The following is a 24,190-nucleotide window of genomic DNA, read 5'->3' as shown; positions in this document are numbered from 1 at the left end:
CTACACCAAATGACAACTCGACAACATGGACTCCTTCATATTGTGAGCACGTCGACAAACTCTTTCCCGACTCACCTACTCCGAAATCGCAAAAATCTCAAAAGAGTTCAAACAAGGAAGCTCGCCTAAGCAAACCGCCTCCAACACCTGTTCTACCGCAAGCATCGACTCCGATTCTTACACCTATTGTTCCAAAAGTTTCGATTCCAACACCTATTGCTCCATCAATTGAATAGGTACAAATTGCTGCAAATATTCTATTCATTGACGAGATGTCGGTTTTTATGCATAAATACATCGACCGGATCGTCAATGTGGTAGGGACGGTAATTGCAGATTTCGGGCCGTATCGGCTTTGCTTGATAAGGGAGAGGATGCCCGTGAGCTTGTCCGTCATGATCTTATCGACGAGTTGGTGAACCATAAAGACTCGTACATGCGGTTATTTGGAGACGAGACCAAATTTCAATCGGTCAACGAAGCTCTTGTTCCTTAGGGGGGGCTACACACCGGTTTTGCATTAGATGAGATTCCCGGAAATAGGACATCTTATTGCATGCACATATGACATGGTATGCATTGACTTGATGCGTTATGGTTTTTTGGAAACCTTTTTTCTGCTCCGCACCGCACCTCCTACTAATCCAATTGATCGTATTATATGTGTTGGATGGCTCACCAAATCGCGTCATTTTGTACAAGTTTACTTGAAACTGGGATGACCCATACCACCTACGTCACCGAAATGAAATATTCATCATACCAAACTTGCCGAGACGTGGCCGGATGTATTTGTTGATAGGATGCATGAATTTGAAAGATTGAAGAATATTGATAAAATCTTGAATGCAGAAAAGTCAAAATTGGAACCACCAATAGATTTAGCCGACGACAATTCTTTTCATATATTTATCTAGTTTCAGAGTGTAATATATGCACTCTATAAAATTGCAATATAATCCTTTTTTGTGTTTGTGCGTTTGTGAGTTTTGTGTATTTGTATCCTAAATGTTGCTGCTACTGCTTTCTGTTATGCTAAAAAAATAGCAGGAAAACTTGCGTAGATCCATCTACGGAAGGGTATTACAATGAAAATTATAGGTCTTTACTGTAGATGCATCTACGAAAAGGTGTTACGTATGACCCTTCTGTGGATACATCTACAGAACTTTCTGTGACAAACATTGTGTGGTCTATATTCTCCAAAGGCTTCTATAAATTTGGGGTTTCTAGGTTTGCATTATCCACAAGCACAAACCCTAAACACAAACACAAAAATGTCTCGCATTAAGCCAGATGGATGTCACTGAACATCAATGAAGAGTCCTGATCCTGAACCGGCATACCGCATAAGGGATGGGCATGTCATTTTCTCTCCTGTCAAACCACCCGTGCCGATGAAGTTTTGGAATATCCATTCCTTTGACCAACTCAAGAGGACTTTCATGTCTTTTTAAGAGGGGGAGTACAAACCCGGAGAAGAAATTAAAAGGATCCAGAGGCTTAGAACAAGTACCTCGTTTGCAACCAGAAAAACGAAACGTTGGTGGGTTGAAGTGAAATTCGACATGGATTGCATTCAAATGATGCATGGTTTAGATGACATTGTTTTAACTGTTGTAATTTCTTAGATATATTAGTTTTCTTAATTTTCTGTTTGAAATTTTGTTGTAATATCGATTAATCAATGAATCAATGCAATGTCTTTTATGGTTAAAAATGTTTCTGCTCTGGTTTTCTGGGTATGGGTTGATTCCGTAGACGCACATGCGGAAGACTTTCGTAGGTGCATCTACGGAACAGAACAACGTTAAAACAAAAAAATTGTTACTTCCGAAGATGCATCTACGGAAGCACGAGGGCAAAATGGACAATTTGGTGGTGCGTAAGAGGGACATGGAATTGAGAGAGAAATTTTCAAATCTTAAACATTACAATAGACACTTGTCAAAAGCCTTGATTTTTATTGGATAATAGAAAAGTGGTATGATAATTTTGTTAATTAATTTTTTTGTCGAATTTATAATATAATTTTTTTCCGAAAGAACAATTTTGACGATTTGATCAATTTGTTAGTAATAACTATGGGTATATTATAATAATTATGGGTACATGGCACGTAAATCTATCCTACTATACAAACATATACTAAGAGATTGAGCATTCTACCTAAAATGCCCTTTCCTAAAAAATAATTAACACTGTAATTTGGACATTTTAGTATTTAACAAAATAACCCTATCACAATTCTATTGTCCAATAAAAATGAATGTTTTTGCAATGTGACCCTTCTATCTTCTCTCTTCATTCACGATTCACTATTCACCTTCTATATTCTCTCTTCAGTCTTCACAATTCAAATTCTCCTTCTCTCTTCTTTCACCTCAAACCCTAAATGTATGTACAAACCCTGCCGCCGCTTTCATCCCCCACTCTACCTAAAGTGCCATTCCCTTTCACCATACTGCTCTCGCAAAATCCTCAGCTGCGATTCTCACGCTATCACCGCACCGTACTCGCAAAATCTGTTGTTCTAAGGTATCTCCTTAATCTGTTTTTCCAATAATTTCGATTATTTTGATATTGTTCCTTTCATTGTATGGATTGATGAGGAAACAAAGATTTAATTTTTGGAAAAAGTATCTTTTGCTCAAGGTTATGTGAATTTCGTTTTTGAACTATCATCGTCTCACTCTCTCTCCAAATCCTTAGTTCCAAGGTAAACTTGGTTAAACTATCTTTTGTGATAATTTGGTTTATGGGATTTAATTTTTGGTTATGTTTTGGATCTGTTTGGTTATGTTTTGTTTTATTCCAGGAATTTAATGAAGTTAACGGTAGCAAATGTGTGTTGAACTCATGTTTAGAAAATTTCAATTAAAACATGTCAAGTATATACAACATGTCAATTAAAACATTTCCAGCACAGACCTTCTAAGGTTTGTAGGTTTGATAGTCCAGCTTTGATACAAAACCAATTTCTTTACAATTACAAATAAATTTTTGAGTTCAATTTATACTCAGTTCAAAGTGAATATGCTAGCTGATATCTTTACTATTTACATTTTACAATCCAATTTACACACACATGACTAAATCATGATTCTTGTTGTCTAAATATATGGCTATTGCTGTTAGAGATTCAACTATATGGCTCTTGCTGTCTAAATATGCTAACTGTCCAAATTACATTTTTTCTTTCTGCTTTTCATTGACGGAACTATGGTAATTTTCTTTCTGTGTTCAGTTCAGTTCTATTCTGTCTTTGATTATATATGTGTACTTTAGAGAATTTTTAATTCAAAACAAGTTTCTTCTTTGTTGTTTCCCATATATTATATTCGGTTTCCATCTATAATGAAGTTGGACTGTTAGAGAATTTCCATATATTATATTCTTCTCTTTTTATTTGGTTAGTTGAAGATTCTATTTAGTGTTATTTTCTATGGTTTGTGACTCTTATTTGAGTAGATTTCTTAAAGAAGTCAGAATGCCAAATGTTGGGCGCTTCCTTAATGATTTTACCAGCTTGTAACATTACTGACATCTAAGACTTATTCCATCTATTCTTCTATCTTGCAGGGTAGAGCATTATTGAATGCAATTGGAAATTTATAGCTTAATGGTCCTTATGCAGAGGCTTTGAGCCAACTTAGTTATAAATTAAAAGATGTGGCACACCAGGTACACCATCTCCAATTGTATGTCTTTTTTATTCTAGAAAGTGGTGTGCTTTATTGTTCTAATGAGTAACTAATGTACTTGAGATTCTTATTGAGTTGCTTTTTTTCTTCTGCATTTATTTTTTCAAAATATTGTTAGTTTACAATGTAATTTTGTTTCTCTTATAATTCATTTTGGCATGGCTTTAATAGGAGCAATATACAAGGGCAGAATAACATGTTTTCAAAAGCAAGATCAGCATTTACGATTGTTTTTTCTATATATAACTCAACTTAACTTAATATTCTATTTTATTACTTTATTTTTGGATAAGTTTTAAATTTGTAATTATATATTTACACTTTATTCATATTATGATAAATTCAGTCACATTTCTAAAATTATTTTATTCTAATATCTTATTATTTTCATTTGATACAATTTGTTTATATCCATGGATTTCATATCAAGAAATATATTTTTCATGCATGTTGCATTAATCTCACAACACTTACTCGCCCAAAATGCTCAACTTAATCTATATCTCTAATACAAATAATTAATATTTAGGATGCATTCTAAGACATGGATAATCTCAATCTATTTTGCTAATACCTTTCAATTGGTTTTTATAGTGCAGCGCATCCATATGTTCTTGCTGATAGGAATTACCCTTAATATCTCTGGAGGAAAGTCATCACATCTTACTTGATGTTGCCTTACTTCTTGGCTACAGTTGTTGTTCTTGTACCAGCTCCTCTCATATATAGTTTAAATATATAGTTTGGTTGTTGCTATCACTTTCATAAAGGTATGACCCTTATGAGATGAATAAAGTATACATTGATTATTATTTGATCAATATTAGTTTTTTTAGAGTACAATTACCAGATTTGTATGTAACTTATTTGAGTATAATATATATCAATATTTTAAATATTTATTTATTTATATTTACATATAAATTATTAATTGAAGTTAAATAGTCTGCACCCCTCACCTAGGATCTTGGTTCCGCCACTGGTCCAAGCAATTGCCAAAGCATCAAAAGAGTAACTTCTGGAGAACACGGATCTTTCCACTAACGAGGCAGAGATGGTTTCAAGGTTTCTCAGGGATCCAAGTTTTATTTAAGTCCCAAGATTAACTAATCACAAAATAACAAAGGAATCCAAGTTGTAGTTTTTGTTTTGTTTGCCTAGATACGAATAGCAACACTTTGAACTGTTTTAATATAGGATTCATGCTATTATTTGGGGAATCAAGTTTATGATTAGGCAATTAAATAGGTATTCTACCAACTATTAAAAAAATCATCATTTTATTTAATCATAGATATATTTTATGTCTTTTTTATAGGATTATTTAGTACAGTAAAATTTGTATGATTATTATTTATTTATAATGAAATCATTCATTTCAAGTTTACATGTGTCTAAATAAATTTCAAGTTTATATGTGTCTAAATAAATTTCAACCTCACTCATTCAAATTTAGTTAAACGTTCAATTTCACTGGTCACTAGCACCATAATACTTAGTTTTTTTTTTTTGAAGTGATCAAGTTTTATCAAATGATCTAATATATGAATGAAATTACCCGTGTTGACCTATCATAAACCTTTTTTATGGATCATTATTTTAACTTATAACATAATTTTCATACTATTAATATCTTATTAGTAATTTTTTTTAAATCGTTAATTTCTAATTTACTTATGCAATTTGATCAAACTTCTTTATTTCAAATTTTTCGTATCGTTCAAAAAATACTACACCACAATTAATGCACTCGGGCGACAGCACGGGTCTCTGACTAGTATGTTTAGTAAAAGAAATACCATATGAATGACGTAGCATTAATTCGGAAATATATGAGTAATATGCCGATTAGTTCTCAAATCAATCAACATAGCATTAATTACATAGTAAAATAAACTAAACACACAATTTCCATTTCATAAATAATGCTTCACTTTATAATTTGAAATTTAAAAGATTTTGATCAAATTCAAAATAAAAAAAATAATAATAAATTGAAGCGTCAATTTTTTAAATGTTGAACAGAGACCAATTAAAAACATTGGGACCAATTTATAAATTTAGAAATTTAATGAGACCAATTCATAGTTTTTATATATTTTCTAGACCAATTCACAATATTTATAAAATTGTAGAGGTCATTTTGTAAAACAAATATAAAGATCAAATTACAAATTCACCATCTTCTTCTTGTTGTTTGATATAGAATTATTTATCTAATAGATTGTTTTATACGTTAGTGACACAAAAGGATTTAATTTCATGTTTGTTTATTTTTTAAAATCAATATTTAATTTCATATGGCAAGTACTCTTTTTTTTTTTTGAATTAATGTAACAAGTACTTATTATAGCATAGTTTGATTTATTAGTCAATATAAATCTTCCATTATTTTCATATGTTAATAGAAGCCATAATTATTTCTACTTAAAATGTCACTTAATTAAATATTAAAATTTAAAACATTTACTTAAATGTTTAAATTCAAAGTATTTACGTAAATATTTTTTATTTTTTATTTTCAAAATAAAATATCTTTCGGTTATAATAATTAAAATTAATAGGAATAACTCTAGAGGTAGTGACTAGATTCTCATTAAATATTAACACATAAATAAAGTTTAAATCTTGATTAAAAGAGATAATTTATTTAAAGTCTAACATATTTTGAATATAATTAGTTCAAATTGAAAAAACTTAATAAAAAATTAAATTGCAATTTAACATTCGAAATATTAGCAACAAAAAAAAAATCTTAAATCCAATATCAAGTTATAACACTCCATAAATCTTTAAACAGAAAAACGATATTGTCCTGATACTTGGGCATACAATTAGGAAATTTATAAAAATCTATAAATATGAATCTTCATCTTTCACTTTTTCTTTACATATCTATTCACAACTTTGTTTCTCTTCACCACCCACTTCTGTTTGTTGCGCCTTCACCAAGTTGCTGTTTGTGTCATTCAAAAAGGTTTTTTTCATTTTCTTTCTTTTCAACTCTACTGTTTATTCATTTGTAATTTAATATTAGAATTTATACTCGTAAATATTTCGTTTTTCTTTCTCACAAAATAAAGTTATATGTCTTAATCTTGCAACATTATCTTCAGAATTTGATCCATGTTACGTTGTTCACAGATATTGTTTGATTAAGTAAGTAGAAATTGTTTATTTCGATTGGGAAGGATGAATCAACAACAATTTCTTCGAAATAGAATTATAAATGATTCTCATTTATATCATAGAGATACTATGGAAGTCACATATGGACCCCCACGATATGTTATGAATATTCGAATGATTCCTCATGCCCTTTATCCTACTCCTGACGCTCTTTATCAGATTCGTGGTAGAAATCAACCTATGACGACTATCCAACCGACATATGCTTATGTCCAAGACAACCACTTTATTCATCACGAAAATAACATCAACCATGCGCCAATAAGAAGAAACATAATGCCTACCCATAGACGGTTTGATGCCAATTCCGAAAGAAATCAATCAGTTCGAAATATTCGAAACGTCTTGCCAGCTTATGCTTATGCACAAGAAAATCACTTTAGTCACCATGAAAACATCAACCAGGTTCCAGTAAGATGGTTTGATTCCAATCTTGAGAGACGTCAATTTGGGAGGAGTATCCGAAATGTGCTGCCAACTTACGCTAATGTCCAAGACAACCACTTTATTTTTGAAGAAAACAATATCAACCAAGTTCCAATAAGAAGAGAAATAATACCAACCCATAGATGGTCTGGCACCAATAGAGAGACAAATCAACATAGGTTGAACACTCGAGATGTCTTTTCAGTGGATGTTTATGGCCAAGTTGACCACTATATTCTTCAGGAAAACAACATCAACCAAGTTCCAATAAGAAGAGAAATAATACCGACCCATAGATGGTCTGGCACCAATAGAGAGACAAATCACCATAGGTTGAACACTCGAGATGTCTTTTCAGTGGATGCTTATGGCCAAGTTGACCACTATATTCTTCAGGAAAACAACATCAACCAAGCTCCAGTAAGAAGTGGCATTATACCTACCCAGAGAAGGAATAACACCAATTTAGAGAGAAATCAACCTAGGTTGAGTACTCGAGATGTGTTGTCAGCTGAAGCTAATGTTCAAGATGATCGCTTTATTTTTTCTGAAAGAAACACCAACCAAGCTCAATCCGAAAGAGATGTTGAAGTTTCTAAGAGACGTCATCATACCAATCTTAAGATAATTCAAGTTGAAGAAGGAACAAAAGATTCTGAAACCATGACATGTTCAATTTGCCTCGTAGAACTTTTAGTTGGATCGAGAGCTATCCAGTTGCCTAGTCCATGTTTGCATGTTTATCATGAAGATTGCATTCTTAAGTGGTTGGATATATCTAACACGTGTCCTTTGTGTCGTAGAAATGTTCGATGAAGTTTTATCGTTATTTATAAACTTCTTTTTCATAATACTATAGATTAAAATTGATTTTCATAATACTATATATTAACATTGATGTAAGAGTTTAAATTATTCTTATTAATTAACTCTCTTTTCATGTAATTTATTTATTAAAAAAATCCTTTTTTTTAAATACAGCTTTTTTTTACATTTAGACTTTTATTTATATTTTTTCTTTTTCAATTTTTCCTATTAGTGTATATACGCATTACATTTAAAACACCACTTCATCTTATCCTATAATTTTTTTAAAATATTATTATCAATCTCAAATTATCAATAAATATCATATATTTAAGATAATAAAATAATTTTATATTATTAATTAATCTTAAAAACTTTAATGTAAATACTAGATAAATATTAATTACCTTTTGTCAAAATGTAAACTTAGATGCCATGATAAAAAATGATGATTTGAAATGAATAATTTTTTTTAATAGGCAATCTAAGACTTTGAGGGAAACACATCCTCAAGACCCAAGTTTTTATCACTAGGCAACACACGTAATTGAATGAATAATAATAATATTAAACAGTGAGTGATGAAAGAATGAGAAATCACATAAGGCGAGAAAATAATTTATGTGACAAAAATATAATTACACTGTTCCTCTTATTTTAAACAAAAGCAAAAATGTATATATATTTGGTATAAATTAGACTAAATATTTGTCATTTTTTTGTTTATATTTAAAACCTAATAGAATAGGATATAAAATTAGGAGGTATGATTAAACTCTGTATTATTTTCTTTTTATTTTGTATCCCATATTTAATATATTGTAATAGAATATTATATGTCCATAGTTCAGTTAGAGTACTAAAAAAAATAGACTAGTACATATTTAAATACTATTTTCAAATAAATTTACATAAAAATATGTAAAGTTAATATTTTCAATGTCTTACAATTTAGTAGTTCAACAGATGAGTCAATTTGAAAGATAAAAAGTTGTTGAAACCCAGTTTGACTTGGTTAAAGTTTGCATTTTGACTATAAGTTTCTTGTTACATCATGTTTGAACCAGTGAAAATCTAAAATAGATTGAACATAACTAATTTCATATATTTCTTATTTTCAATGAAAAATCTAGCTAACATATTTCAAATCACCATTGAAAGACATGTAGAAGTACAACACAATAATTTTGTTAGCTTTAAATAATTATATAAATTTTCTTATATTTGGGAATTTTAAAAATAAATTTCTTTTTATTCTTCAGAAAACAAGCAAGATATGAATGGTATTTAAAAATAATTAATTTAATCATGTCACTTGTGTCATGCATGTTACTACATGTTTGCCACAAAACTTTTTTTACTAAAATTTAATATCGGAGACGAATACCAAAATGATCATAATATTCAAAGATACTATGTAAACAAAATTAGAGAAAAAGAGATATGTAATCACAGTGTAAAATAATTTTACATTGTTAACCAATAATAACTATGTATTCAATTAAAATATAATTTTAATTTAAAAAAACTAATATAAATGACAAGTGTAAGAATTTTAATTGATTGTATGTATAAAGTTAGTTTAGTGTCACTACACTATCTTTAAACTCAAAAAATTATATATGGACGAAAACTAAAATCTCGTCAATTTATATGGATGAACTTATATCGATGAGTGACATATTTAAATTTAAATATTATTTCCATTATTCTAAATAGTAATTGTTTTCATATTATCAAAAACTATTAGAGTTATTAATTTTACAATAGAATAGAAGAGATAATTGAGGAAATTAAATAGTTAAATTTATTACAAAATACATTTTATTTGTACTAAAAAACAGCAATTCATATCCCAACAAAATTCGGGAATATAGGAGTAATATGCCAATTAATTCTCAAGTCAATCAACATAGTGTTAAAATTATAAATAATGTTTCACTTTAAAATTTGAAATTTAAAAGAATATAATCAAATTTCAAAATTTTTTAAATGTTAAATAGAGTCCATTTAAAAACATAGATTTATAGAAGTTTATTGAGACCGTTATAAATTTTCAAGAGCAATTCACAATTTTTATAAAGTCGTAGAGGCCATTTTACAAAAACAAACTATAAAGATTAATTTGAAAATTCACAATCTTCTTGTTGTTTGATTTAGTCAAATATAAATCTTCCATTATTTTCATATGTTAATAGAAGACAAAATTATTTCAACTTATTATTTCATTTACTTAAATATTTACTTAAATATTTTTGCATATTTTATTTTCAAAAAATAAGATATCTTTTAGTTATAATAAATAAAGTTGCAATTTACTCATTAGGAATAACTACATAAATCTATACACAAAATAGAAAAACGATATACTCCTGATATTAGGGCACAAAATTAGGAGATTGATTATCATATGCTATATTATATCAGAACTTTATCTTATAGTTTTTTTTTTTTTTTGAACAATTATCTTATGTAGATACTTGAACAACAAAAAAGGCCCGTTGATAATAATTATAAATATTTTAGTTTTTCAGTTTTAATTTCTCCGCACTCACTTGTATTCTTTTTCTTTTCATTTATGCTCAGAACTTTGTTTCTTTACATTTATTATTTGATTCAGTTGGAGTTTTTTCTTTTGATTTCGAAGGATGAATCAACAACAATTTCATCGAAATAGAATTAGAAATCGTTCACATAGAGAAATTATGGAAGATGCATATAGACTGCCGTATCATGGTATGAACAATCAAATGATTCCTCGTGCTCTTTATCCGACTCCCAATGTTCATTATCGGGCTCGTGGTAGAAATCAACCTATGATGAGTATCCCACCAACACATGTTTATGTCCAAGACAACCACTTTATTCATCACGAGAATAACATTAACCATGTTCCAATAAGAAGACACATAATGCCTACTCAGAGATGGTTTGATCACAATCTTGAGAGAAATCAATTAGGACTGAATATCATAAATGTCTTACCAGCTTATGTTGATGACCAAGACAACCGCTTTATTCACCATGAAAACAACATCAACCAGGTTCCAATGAGAAGAGAAATGATATCTACCCATACATGGTCTAACACATATATGGAGAGAAATCAACCTAGGTTGAATATTCAAGATGTTTTTCCAACTGTTGTTTGGCCACTATATTCTTCATGAAAACAACATCAATCAAGCTCCAATAAGAAGATACATTGTACCTACTGATAGATGGTTTAACATCAATTTCGAGAGAAATCAACTTAGATTGAGTACTCGAATTTTATATCCAATTGATGTTTATTTCCGAGATGACCACTTTATTTCGCACGAAAACAACATTAACCATGTTCCAGTAAGAAGAGACATAGTGCCTACACAAAGATGGTTTGATACAAATCCCGAGAGAAGTCAATCTATGGGTAGTATCCGAAATGTCTTGTCAAATTATGCTTATGCCCAAGACAACCACTTTATTCTTTGTGAAAACAACATCAACCATGTTCTAGTAAGAAGAGAAATGATACCAACCGATGGATGGTCTAGCACCAATATAGAGAGAAATCAACAGAGGTTGAGTACCCGAGATGTCTTTACAGTGGATGCTTATGGCCAAGATGACCACTATGTTTTTCAAGAAAACAACATCAACCAAACTCCAATAAGAAAAGGCAGTATACCTACCCAAAGAAGGAATAACACCAATCTTGAGAGAAATCAACCTAGTTTGAGTACTCAAGATGGATTGTCAGCTGATGTTAATGTCCAAGATGACCGTTTTATTTTTCCCGAAAGAAACATCAACCAAATTCCAGTTAGAAGAGCTATTGAAGTTACTAAGAGACATCATCATACCAATCTTAAGATAATTCAAGTTGAAGAAGGAACAAAAGATTCTGAAGTCATGACATGCTCAATTTGTCTTGTAGATCTTTTAGTTGGGTCAAAAGCTATCCAGTTGCCTAGTCCATGTTTGTATGTTTATCATGAAGATTGAATTTTTAAGTGGTTGGATATATCTAGCACATGTCCTTTGTGTCGTAGACATGTACGGTGAAGTTTTTGTTTATTTGTCAATTTCTTTTTCATAATACTATAGATTAAAATTGATCTATGAGTTCAAATTATTTTTATTGATATGACAGAGTTCTTTATTCATGTAAAATCCTTTTCTTAAATTCAGATAATTTTATTATATTTGGACTTTTATTTGTATCTTTTCTTTTTCTATTTTTTTCCATTAATATAAATATGATGTATTACATTTAAAACACCACTTAATCTTATCCTTAAAAAAAATTAAACGATTATGTTTGGTATAAATTTAGGCTATATACTTTTTGTTTTTTGTTTATATTTAAAACCAAATAGAATAGATTTTTTTTTGTAAGCAAAAATTTGATTAATGAGAGATCTAAGAGGAGGAGGTCTGATCAAACTCTGTATTATTTTCTTTTTATTTTGTATTCCATATTTAATATATTGCAATAGAATATTATATGTACACATAGTTGAGTTTCAAAAAATATACTAGTATATATCTAAATAATATTTTCGAATAAAATTACATAAAAATATTTTTTAAAAATGTAAAGTTATTATTTACGTACACAACAATTTATTTAAAAAGCTAAATTTTCGATGTCATATAATTTAATAGTTCAACAAATGAGTCAATTTAAAAGATAAAAAAATAGTTCAAACCAAGTTTGACTTAGTTAAAGTTTGTATTTTGAATATAACTTTCTTGTTACATCATGTTTAAATCAAGGAGAATAAAAGATAGATTGATCATATATTTAAGATTTTTAATATGATATAATATCTGATCTTTGTAAAAAAAAAATATAGATAGGAAATAATGAAACTAAATCACAACCTTTAAGTAGCTAATTTATTATATTTCTTATTTTCTATGGATAATCTAGCAGCATATTTCAAATTCAAATTATCATTGGAAACTCTTTCGTTAAAATGTATTCTGAACAATTTGACAACGTGAATGTAAGTGATGAAGCCAGAATATATCACAAAATTTTTGTGGATGCTCCTTACAATGAAGAAACAAATCAAGTCTTTTAACTTTACACAATATCGATAACAATAGATAAGTGGATACATGATTTTGGATTGATATATATTTCATTCATATTTAACCTTTAATTGTTACTCTAAAACCAATCATGTACATTACACCCAGCACATGACATGTGTTCAATTTTGGCGCTACATTACCACGGTCTTCTAATAAGTGTCAAAAATATGTAAAATACATAGGTATTTAATGACTTATTTTATAAGCAATCAATAAAAAAAACACAATTTATCATGAATATAAGATAAATTGCATGTATTTTTTTTAATGTGTATTTATTAAATACAAAAAATGACAAAGAAAGCATCTAAAAAGGACAAAATGTATCATTCAAACAAAAGCTAGGTAAGGCAAAAAAAAGACGGCTAAGTCAAGAAGCTGACTAAGTAGAAAAATGGATTAGGATTTAAACAAGATAGAGCACTTAGTAAAGGTTTAAACCATAAGAAAAAGAATCGTCCAATTTATAAATGCACAAAGTGCAAGAGATTTGGCTACTTAAACCCCAATTGTTTTAACAAGTTGAAAAGGTTTAAAGGTGATAACTCTAGACCTTCTAGAAAAACTAACGCACACGACCCCAAGAAAATTTGGATACAAAAAGTGAAACCTTAGTATGTTTTGCAAGCATGCTTTGTAGCTCAATGTCATATCTAATATAAAATAAATAAGTTCAAAGAAAAAGATATACTCCTAAGTATACAATGGTTTAAGTCTCTGATCCAAGAACAAACGATGATGGTGAATATCAACGATAGTGATCAAAGCAATTGTTTTTTAGAATATCTCAAAATTTTATGATCCTTAATGATTAATTAACCTTAAAATAGGTTGGGAGGATATGTCTGTGATGGACTTACCCATCTCATTGTTTAAACCAACTCTCGCATTCAACGATACGTATGAGCAGGTCTGACCCTCTCCAGGTGCAGGTAATGCTAAAGCATTGGGCCTCACAATCTAAGGGCCCCAAATTTTATTATTATTATTATTATTGAATACAAAAATAAACATCAACCAAAATCCAATTTATTGAGTACTCAAGATTAAAATTGATCTATGAGTTCAAATTATTCTTATTGATATGACTGAGTTCTTTATTCATATAATTTATTTTTAAAAAATCCTTTTTTTAAATTCAGATAATTTTATTATATTTGGACTTTTATTTGTATCTTTTCTTTTTCTATTTTTTTCCATTAATATAAATATGATGTATTACATTTAAAACACCACTTAATCTTATCCTTAAAAAAAATTTAACGATTATTACAATTCAATGTTAAATTATCATTAAATATCATATATTTAAACTAGTAAAATCACTTTATATTATTAATTAATTAACTTGGAAAACTTTAATGTAAATAATGGATAAAACATTAATCACCTTTTGTGGAAAGTTAAGCTTAGATGCCAAAATAAATAAAAATGAAGATTAGGAATAATAATAATAATAATAATAATAATAATAATAATAATAATAATAATAATAAAGTTTTCTCCATTCACTTCTTTAAAAAAATTTGTGTATTGAGTGGAAGTTTGATGGCGAAGGGAACACTGTCGAAGAAACGGGGGCGACCACCCAAACAGGTCACTCCGGCACCGACAACGGTGAGCCCAATGCAGCAGAGGGACGAAACTACGGCGGAAAATACAAGTGAGGTGGAGGCGGAAGGTGTGGTGATGGTAGAAAAGGGGAAGAACGGCGCGGAGGAGGAAAAAGATACGAATCAAGGGTTTTGTCTGAACCCTAAAAAATTGGGGAGTTCGACGATAAATCAAGAGAACGATGAAGATGCCAAGCTTTGGGTCGATGTGATACGCGGTAATCGATTAACAACAAATGGCAAAGCGTTAGCGTTTGTCGCTCCTAAGATCGTCAATGGAAAGCCAGTGGTGGAGATCGAAGAAGATGATGTTGCGAGTCAAATTCGATTCTGGGATACATCTCTCATCATGTATGCGATTGGGAGTAACCTGAGTATGCACGCGGTGAAGAGTTATATGATGAAGGAGTGGAATTTTGTGAAACTTCCAGAAATTTTCTACAATGATGAGGGTTACTTCATCTTGAAGTTCAAATCTGATGAGGATAGGGAAGCTGTGCTATTGAAAGGGCCATATACTATAAGGAACATGCCTATGGTAATCATGGAATGAAGACCAGACTTTTCGATGGAGAGAGACATGCTGCGGACAGTTCCTATTTGGGTGAAATTTCCACAATTGCCAATCCAAATGTGGGGAGAACAGAGCCTGGGAAAGATAGGGAGTGTCATAGGTACCCCCTTGTTTGCGGATGAATGCACAGCGGGGAAGTTGAGAGTGACATATGCAAGAATCCTTGTTGAAGTGGACATAACTCAGAAACTCCAAGAGGAAATTGTGATCAGTTATGAGGGCAAATAGGGAAAACAAAAGGTGGAGTATGAATGGAGGCCACAGTACTGTGAAAGATGTCAGAAGGCAGGGCATATCTGTTCAGTGGAGAAGAAACCTACAGTCAAGATGTGGCAAAAGAAAGAGCAGGGAGGGTCGAGTTCTACCTTGAGCAGTGATATTAATGAGAAGGAAACACCAAAAATGGGGAAGGAACCTGAACATGTGGCACTTGAAGGTGATGATGGGAGCTGGACAGAAGCGCTGAAAGGCATACGTGATAAAGGTAAGAGTAATGTTGAGTCTTTAAAGCATATTTTTAGTAGCAATGGTTTTAACACCTTAGGGGACTGGAATGATCCCGTGGTGCAGGCCATGGGGGTTACATGATAGTTTCTTGGAACATAAGGGGGCTGAATAAGGTAGCTAAGCAGAAAGAGATAAGCTCCCGTCTCTTTAAGCTACAGCCTAATATTGCGATATTGCTAGAAACCAGGGTTAAGAAGGAGAAAGCTGAGAAATGGAGGCAAAAAATTGGTGGGAATTGGCAGGTTTGTGATAACTATAGAAATCATGCCAATGGGAGAATTTGGATCTTATGGCAAGGTAGTAAGGTGAATATTCAAACAGTGAGTATGACTGATCAAATGATTCACTGTGGGTTGTATGGCAGGGATGGTAAATTTGTGCAGTGGCTTACTGCAATGTATGCAGCTAACCAGCTCGAGAGAAGGAAAGAGTTATGGAAAGATATAGAGAGATTAGGATCCAATCAGCAGGGGCCTTGGATTATGCTTGGGGATTTTAACAATGTACTGGGGTTCCATGAGAGGATTGGAAGGAATGAGGTCAAAGAGGCTGAGTTTAGTGATCTTAGAGAGATGATGGTGGCTACTGGACTCTTTGAGGTTGACTGTATTGATGATAAGTTCACTTGGTATAACAAACATGCTGAAGGTGCTATCTATTCTTGTATAGATAGAGTGATAGGAAATCTGGCCTGGATCCAAAGTAATAAAGATAAAACTGTTCACATCTTGGAGCCTGGAATTTCTGATCATGCAATGTTGTGCATCAAAGGTAATGAGCAAGTTGTTAGAAAGAAGACAAGTTTCAAGTTTATAAATGCTGTGATAGAGGCTGAGGGGTACAGGACAGAAGTGGAAAAGAATTGGAAAAGGAAGATACATGGTAATAACAGTCAAATGATGTGGAACAAACTCAAGAGATTGTAGCCCTCAATCAGAAAATTGCATAGACCCCTGATGAACTTACAGAGTAAAATAGAGGAGAAAATGAATGAGCTTATGGAAATCCAGAGAGAGTTAAGGAATAACAAAATGAACTCTGCCCTGGTTCAAATGGAGAAAAGCCTTACTGAGGATGTATTGAATCTGAATGATCTGGATGAACAAATTGCAAGACAGAAAGCTAAGGTGGAGTGGATCAGGAAAGGTGATGGAAACAACAGCTATTTCCATGCTACTTTGAAGGCAAAGCAAAAATATAATACAATTCATAGACTGGTTAGAGATAATGGGGAGATTTGTACCACCCCTGAAGATATTGAGCAGGAAGTCTTAGATTTTTATCTTGGACTGATGGGAACTGCTACTAAGGAGTTAAGGGGAGTTGATATTGTTGCAATGAGAAGGGGACGGCAATTAGGGAAGGAATAAAGGCTAATGTTGGTCGATCCTGTTAGTGAAAAGAGGTGTGGGATGCTTTGAATAGCATTGGTGATTTAACTGCTCCAGGCATTGATGGGTATGGGTCGAAATTCTTCAAAAACTCCTGGCAATTGGTGAAGAATGATATGATGCAAACTGTGAAAGCCTATTTTGAGGAAGGGAAACTGGATGATAGGATCAACAGAACACTTGTTACTTTTGAAGGATAGAAAAACACTTAGAAAGGGGGGTTTGAATAAGTGTAGCTTTAAAAACTTGACAGATAAAAATAAATTGCACAGTTATTTTTATCCTGGTTCGTTGTTAACTAAACTACTCCAGTCCACCCCCGCAGAGATGATTTACCTCAACTGAGGATTTAATCCACTAATCGCACGGATTACAATGGTTTTCCACTTAGTCAGCAACTAAGTCTTCCAGAGTCTTCTGATCACACACTGATCACTCCAGGAACAACTGCTTAGATACCCTCTAAGACTTTCTAGAGTATACTGATCCACACGATCACTCTAGTTACAATCTGCTTAGATAACCTCTAAGACTTCCTAGAGTATTCTGATCCACACGATCACTCTAGTTCCTTACAACTTAATGTAATCAATTCTAAGAGTATTACAATTGCTTCTTAAAAGCTATAATCACAAACTGTGATATTTCTCTTAACGTTTAAGCTTAATCTCACTAATATATTACAACAGCAATGTAGTGAGCTTTGATGAAGATGAAGATTCTGAGCTTTGAGTAGAACAGAGTTTCAGCAAGTTAATATGAGTTGTTTTTGTGCAGAATCGTTAACCTTGCTTCTCATCAGAACTTCATATTTATAGGCATTGGAGAAGATGACCGTTGAGTGCATTTAATGCTTTGCGTGTTCCGTACAGCATCGCATTTAATGTTATACGCTTTTGTCAACTACCTCGAGCCTTGTTCACGCTGTGTCTACTGACGTAGCCTTTAATAGCTTTTAACGTTCCTTTTGTCAGTCAGCGTAGCCTGCCACTTGTACTTCCTTCTGATCTGATGTTTGTGAATACAACGTTTGAATATCATCAGAGTCAAACAGCTTGGTGCATAGCATCTTCTGATCTTCTGACCTTGAAGTGCTTCTGTGCGTGATACCATCAGAACTTCAGTGCTTCTGATCTCATGTTCTTCTGATGCTTCCATAGACCCATGTTCTGATTCTGCTTCGACCATCTTCTGATGTCTTGCCAGACCATGTTCTGATGTTGCATGCTGAACCCTTTGAGACAAAGCTTCTGAGCGCTGAATTATGCATACTCTTTATATATTTCCTGAAAAGGAAATTGCATTGGATTAGAGTACCATATTATCTTAAGCAAAATTCATATTATTGTTATCATCAAAACTAAGATAATTGATCAGAACAAATCTTGTTCTAACAATCCCCCCCTTTTTGATGATGACAAAAACATATATAAATGATATGAATTTGCGATCAGAAAGAGCAGACGGCAAAAGACAAATTACACAGCTATAGCATAAGCATATGAATATGTCTCCCCCTGAGATTAACAATCTCCCCCTGAGATAAATAATCTCCCCCTGAAATAAATACTCGAAGAACTTTAATAAAAGACTTCCCTGATTATTTCGGTAGAGACGATCACATAAGCTTCTGTCTTTAGAGAATTCATAGCTTCTGACTTCTGCTTCCATTGGACAGCTTCAGAACTAGAATTTCTTTAGATCCTTAGAACACTCACAGCTTCTGATTCCTGCTTCCATCTAGGACAGCTTCAGAACTTGAATTTCTTTGATCTTCAGAACATTCACAGCTTCTGATTTCTGCTTCCATTTAGGACAGCTTCAGAACTTGAATTTCTTTGATCTTCAGAACATTCACAGCTTCTGATTTCTGCTTCCACTTAGGACAGCTTCAGAACTTGAGTTTTCTGGATCTTTAGAACAATCACAGCTTCTGATTTCTGCTTCCCTCGGATAGCTTCAGAGCTTGAATTTCTACCAACCTCACTTCATGCTAGATTTGTATCAGAACATTGTTGAATGTACCAGAGCATCATCAGAGCATCTCTACATCCTGAAATGTTACAGAACAAAAACTAAACGACAAAAGTCAGCATGAACGAGTCAGAACATAAAATGTATATTAAAACACATGATATGTATCAGAGCCATATAGGCTAAAATAATGTTATCAGAGCAAATAGAATTTTGTCAAAGCAAATAGACAAATATGGATCAAATTCTATTATCAGTGCTTCTGATTCATTCTTCTTTCTTGCTTCTGATTTCTGAAGCTTGACAGCACTCAGCTTGCTTCAGTTTCCATGAGTTTATTCTTTTCAGAATAACACTTCTTATGGTTTTGCTTCTTGTGTTTGCTTTGAAGATTCTCTTCACTTCTTTATACCTGCAAAACACTTAAACCATATAGAACTTGCAGTTCTTGTTAGTAAATGTGTGGGAGCTTTACCCAGCAACTGATAGATTAATCAAATCATTTATCATTTATCTTCTCCCCCTTTTTGTCATAACATCAAAAAGAATATTTCAAATGATTCAGATGAATAAAACGACAAATAAAACCACTGGAATGTAAAACCAAAGAAATTTTTCATTGATAATCAAAAAGATTACAAGAGAGAATGCAGGAAAACAGATGCAACAAGGAAAGAAAACTACAAAGACCAAAGACTAAGATCCTAGTCTACGCAAAATCCGCGCCAGAACATCATGAATCCCGTCAGTGCTTGTAGCTTGCCTTGCCATGAAGGAGCGAAACTCAGCATTGGCTACTTCTTGCGCGTCCAAACGAGAAGCCAGCATAGCTTGATTCTGATGAAGAGCTTCCAAGGTCTCCATCAGAGCTGAGGTTTCACCAGAAGAAGAGGCACCTGAATTTCTGCCAAAAGGGACAGCAATCTCAGCAGGGTGATCTTCTGGGAGATCTCCAGCTTGTGCATCTTCCATTTCCTCATCTGAGTCTGACTCAGAGGTAGCCTTAGCATATTCTGGTTCAGGCAGCTCAGAAGTTCCATCTTCCAGCGCTTGAAGAATAGCTGCTAGGTTTGTTGGAGGAGTAGGACCAGCAACTTCAGCAGGATAAACCACTACTGGAAAGACCATGTGAGGTGCTTTTTCAGAAGGGTTCATTCTGAACCAGTTGAACAGCCACTGAAAATCTCCAGTCAGCACAGGAAACCATGGTCTCCACACCACGATGTCTCTGCAGAGATTTTCTTCTTCCAACTCATCTGCAGGTAACTTCTTCTCAAGAACACTTCTGTTCCTGATGAAATGGTGATAGCTGCTTTCACCAACTTCCAACCGAAGACCACGAATACCAGGAGCTTCAGACATGATCCTTCTCTGAGTGTCTGTAGCCTTAGCCAGAAAATCCTGACGAAAGGTATCCCAAAGGTTGCTTGTAGCATACTCATCCAGATGGTTGAGGTGAGCAGCACCCAGAATCTCCAACCAGCCATTTACATCAGAATGTAAAAGCTCCAGAAATGATTGAGTGGTAGGAGTTGGAGGGTTGACAGTGAATCTGGAGTCGGGAAGAACAACACTATAGGGATTAGGTGTTCTGGTGGGAAAAGGGTGTGAGAGAGATGAAGAAATATCTGATGGATGGGTTGAAGGAGAGGAGATATCAGATGGTGAAGAAGGTGGTTCCGAGAGGATGAATGAGGAGGAAGAGGTGGTGGAGGTCTTTGAAGAGAACGGGTTCACTTTGAGAGGGTCATAGGTGATCCTTACTCTTTTAGGTTTGGTTTCTGGTTCAGCAGTTGCCTTTCTCTTTTGTTTCCGATCATTATCTTGATTTCCAGAGCTTGACGATGGATTCATGATGAAGTTGCAGATATTGGAAACTGCTAGGGTTTATGATATGAGTGCAAAGAGAGAGAACGAAAAAGAAACTGAATGCAAAGTGAGAGAAATATAAGAGGGAAAAGAAACGTTTGAAGAATCTAAAAAGAAAACTGAAAGAGAGTAAATGATGAAAAGCATTTAATGTTACGTGACGTGAGGAGAGATAATAATGACAAAAGACGTGATTTGCACAGTTACCTAAGTAGACGTCCCCTCAACTGCACGCACGCTTGTCCAGGAATAGTGAACACGTGTTTACCATCTGGATAGCCAGTTACAGCTGTTATGCTTTTAAAGAGATTCTGAATCAACTTAGACAATGAAACGTTAGTAATAACTGAATCACAATTTCTAATTGATTTCAATCAGAACTTCTTAAAAAGAAATTTCATTTCAGAAGATACCCATACATAAGAACTTCTCATCTTCTCATTCTGGGCTTGTTTCTGAAGACCCATTTTGTACCGATTATATTGAATCCATCTGGTTTAGGAACAAGATCCCAAACATCATTCCTTGTAAACTGATTCAGTTCTTCTTGCATAGCAATTATCCAGTCTGGAACTTCTAGAGCATGATCAACAGAAGTTGGCTCGATCAAAGATACAAGACCTAATTGACAGTCTGCATTGTTCTTAAGGCATGCTCTTGTTCTGATTGGATCATCCTTCTTTCCAAGAATGACATCTTCTGAATGACCAGAAATGAGTCTGGATGATCTTCTGACAGATGGTTCTTCAGAAATGCTTAGATTGTCTAGAGAAGCTGATACTTGATCTTCAGATTCTTTGCTTCTGAGAAGCTCTGCTTCTGATGCGTTGCTTCTTGGCTCAACAACTTCTGATATATCAATATCACAATCTGCAAAATTATCAAACTGCTTTGGTTTTTCAGAACCAAGCTTATCATCAAACCTGATATTGATTGATTCTTCCACAATCAATGTTTCAGTATTGTATACTCTGTAGCCTTTTGAGCATTCAGAATATCCAAGAAGGAAACATTTTTGTGCTTTGGAATCAAACTTACCAAGATGATCTTTAGTGTTCAGAATAAAGCATACACATCCAAAAGGATGGAAATATGAAATGTTGGGCTTTTTATTCTTCCACAATTCATAAGGAGTCTTATTTAGAATAGGTCTGATAGAGATTCTATTCTGAATATAGCATGCAGTGTTTATTGCTTCTGCCCAGAAGTGCTTAGCCATATTGGTTTCATTGATCATGGTTCTGGCCATTTCTTGCAGAGTCCTATTCTTTCGTTCTACAACTCCATTTTGCTGTGGAGTTCTAGGACAAGAGAAATCATGGGCAATACCATTTTCTTTGAAGAATTCTTCAAAGGATCTGTTCTCAAATTCACCACCATGATCACTTCTGACCTTTATGATTTTACACTCTTTTTCAGATTGAATCTGAATGCAGAAATCAAAGAACACTGAATGAGTCTCATCCTTGTGTTTCAAGAATTTTACCCACGTCCAGCGACTATAATCATCTACGATGACTAATCCATATTTCTTCCCTCTGACAGATGCTGTTTTGACTGGGCCAAACAGATCAATGTGCAAGAGTTCTAATGGCCTTGAGGTAGAAACAACATTCTTGGACTTGAATGCAGGTTTGGAGAACTTGCCCTTCTGACATGCTTCACAAAGAGCATCTGATTTGAATTTCAGATTAGGGAGTCCTCTGACAAGATCCAGTTTGTTAATCTGAGAAATCTTTCTCAAACTAGCATGACCTAATCTTCTGTGCCAGACCCACTGCTCTTCAGAAACAGACATAAGACAAGTCACCTTCTGACTCATAAGATCTTGCAGATCTGTCTTATAAATGTTATTCTTCCTCTTGCCTGTAAATAGGATTGAGCCATCCTTCTGATTTACAGCCTTGCAAGACTTTTGATTAAAGATTATATCATAACCATTGTCACTCAATTGACTGATAGATAAGAGGTTATGTGTTAATCCTTCTACAAGAAGTACATTAGAAATGGAAGGAGAGTTACCAGACTTTATAGTTCCAGAGCCAATTATCTTGCCCTTCTGATCTCCTCCAAACTTGACTTCTCCTCCAGACTTAAGCACCAGGTCTTGGAACATAGACCTTCTTCCTGTCATGTGTCGTGAGCATCCAGAGTCCAGGTACCATGACATGTTGTGCTTTGTCCTTTTTGCAGCCAAGGATATCTGCAATAGGAATAATCTTATCCTTAGGTACCCACATCTTCTTGGGTCCTTTCTTGTTAGTTTTTCTCAAGTTCTGATTGAACTTGGGTTTAACATTGTAAGCAATAGGAGGAACAGCATGATAATTTTTAATGTGAGTTTCATGATATTTCCTAGGTTGTGTCACATGCTTTTTGGTGTGTGTTATGTGAAAACTTTGAGCATGTGAAGTGTGCCTAATATCATGGGAGTGGCCATACTTGAACTGATCATACAATGGCTTGTATGTGAATTTCCTTTCATCAACAGGTTCAAGTTTGTATGGGGTTTCACCCTTAAAACCAATGCCAACTCTTTTGTTTCCAGACACAGCATATATCATAGAAGCTAGCTGACTTCTGCCAATACTTCTAGATAAGAACTTCCTGAAACTTAAATCATATTCTTTCAGAATATGATTTAGACTAGGAGTGGATTTTTCTGAATCAGAAGGAGATCCAACATTATTGGATAATTTTAAAAGTTTTTCTTTTAATTCAGAGTTTTCCAACTCAAGCTTCTTTGTTTCGAATTCAAATAGCTTTTTCAGCTTTTTGTATTTGAGACTAATCTGAGACTTGAATTCCAGAAGTTCTGTTAGACCGGAAACTAACTCATCTCTAGTAAGTTCAGAAAATACCTCTTCAGAATCTGATTCTGATGTAGATTCTGATCCGTCATCTTCTGTCGCCATCAGCGCACAGTTAGCCTGCTCATCTTCAGAGTCTGAATCATCTTCTGACTCATCCCAGGTTGCCATAAGACCTTTCTTCTTATGAAACTTCTTCTTGGGATTTTCCTTCTGAAGTTTTGGACATTCATTCTTGAAG

At 33.2% G+C, this 24,190-nt stretch overlaps 1 protein-coding gene across 1 annotated transcript; it reads left to right on the top strand.

Moving 5' to 3' along the window:
• The first annotated feature begins 15,725 nt into the window (after positions 1–15,725).
• LOC131623214 (uncharacterized) lies at positions 15,726–16,831 on the top strand. Its single transcript, XM_058894212.1, has 2 exons — positions 15,726–15,882; positions 15,969–16,831. The coding sequence occupies exons 1-2, from the start codon at positions 15,726–15,728 to the stop codon at positions 16,829–16,831; spliced, it is 1,020 nt and encodes a 339-aa protein (XP_058750195.1).
• The last annotated feature ends 7,359 nt before the right edge of the window (positions 16,832–24,190 follow it).

The sequence above is a fragment of the Vicia villosa genome, unplaced genomic scaffold (genome assembly GCF_029867415.1).
Source record: "Vicia villosa cultivar HV-30 ecotype Madison, WI unplaced genomic scaffold, Vvil1.0 ctg.000058F_1_1, whole genome shotgun sequence".
In the NCBI taxonomy this organism is placed as follows: domain Eukaryota; kingdom Viridiplantae; phylum Streptophyta; class Magnoliopsida; order Fabales; family Fabaceae; genus Vicia; species Vicia villosa.
The sequence above is the reverse complement of the archived record's forward strand: the minus strand, read 5'-3'. Positions and strand labels throughout refer to the sequence as shown.

Coding starts and splice junctions, on each gene's coding strand:
- LOC131623214 (XM_058894212.1), top strand. CDS start 15,726: ATGTGGCAAAAGAAAGAGCAGGGAGGGTCGAGTTCTACCTTGAGCAGT. Junction 15,883..15,968: donor GAAAGGCATACGTGATAAAG/GTAAGAGTAATG, acceptor CCCGTGGTGCAG/GCCATGGGGGTTACATGATA.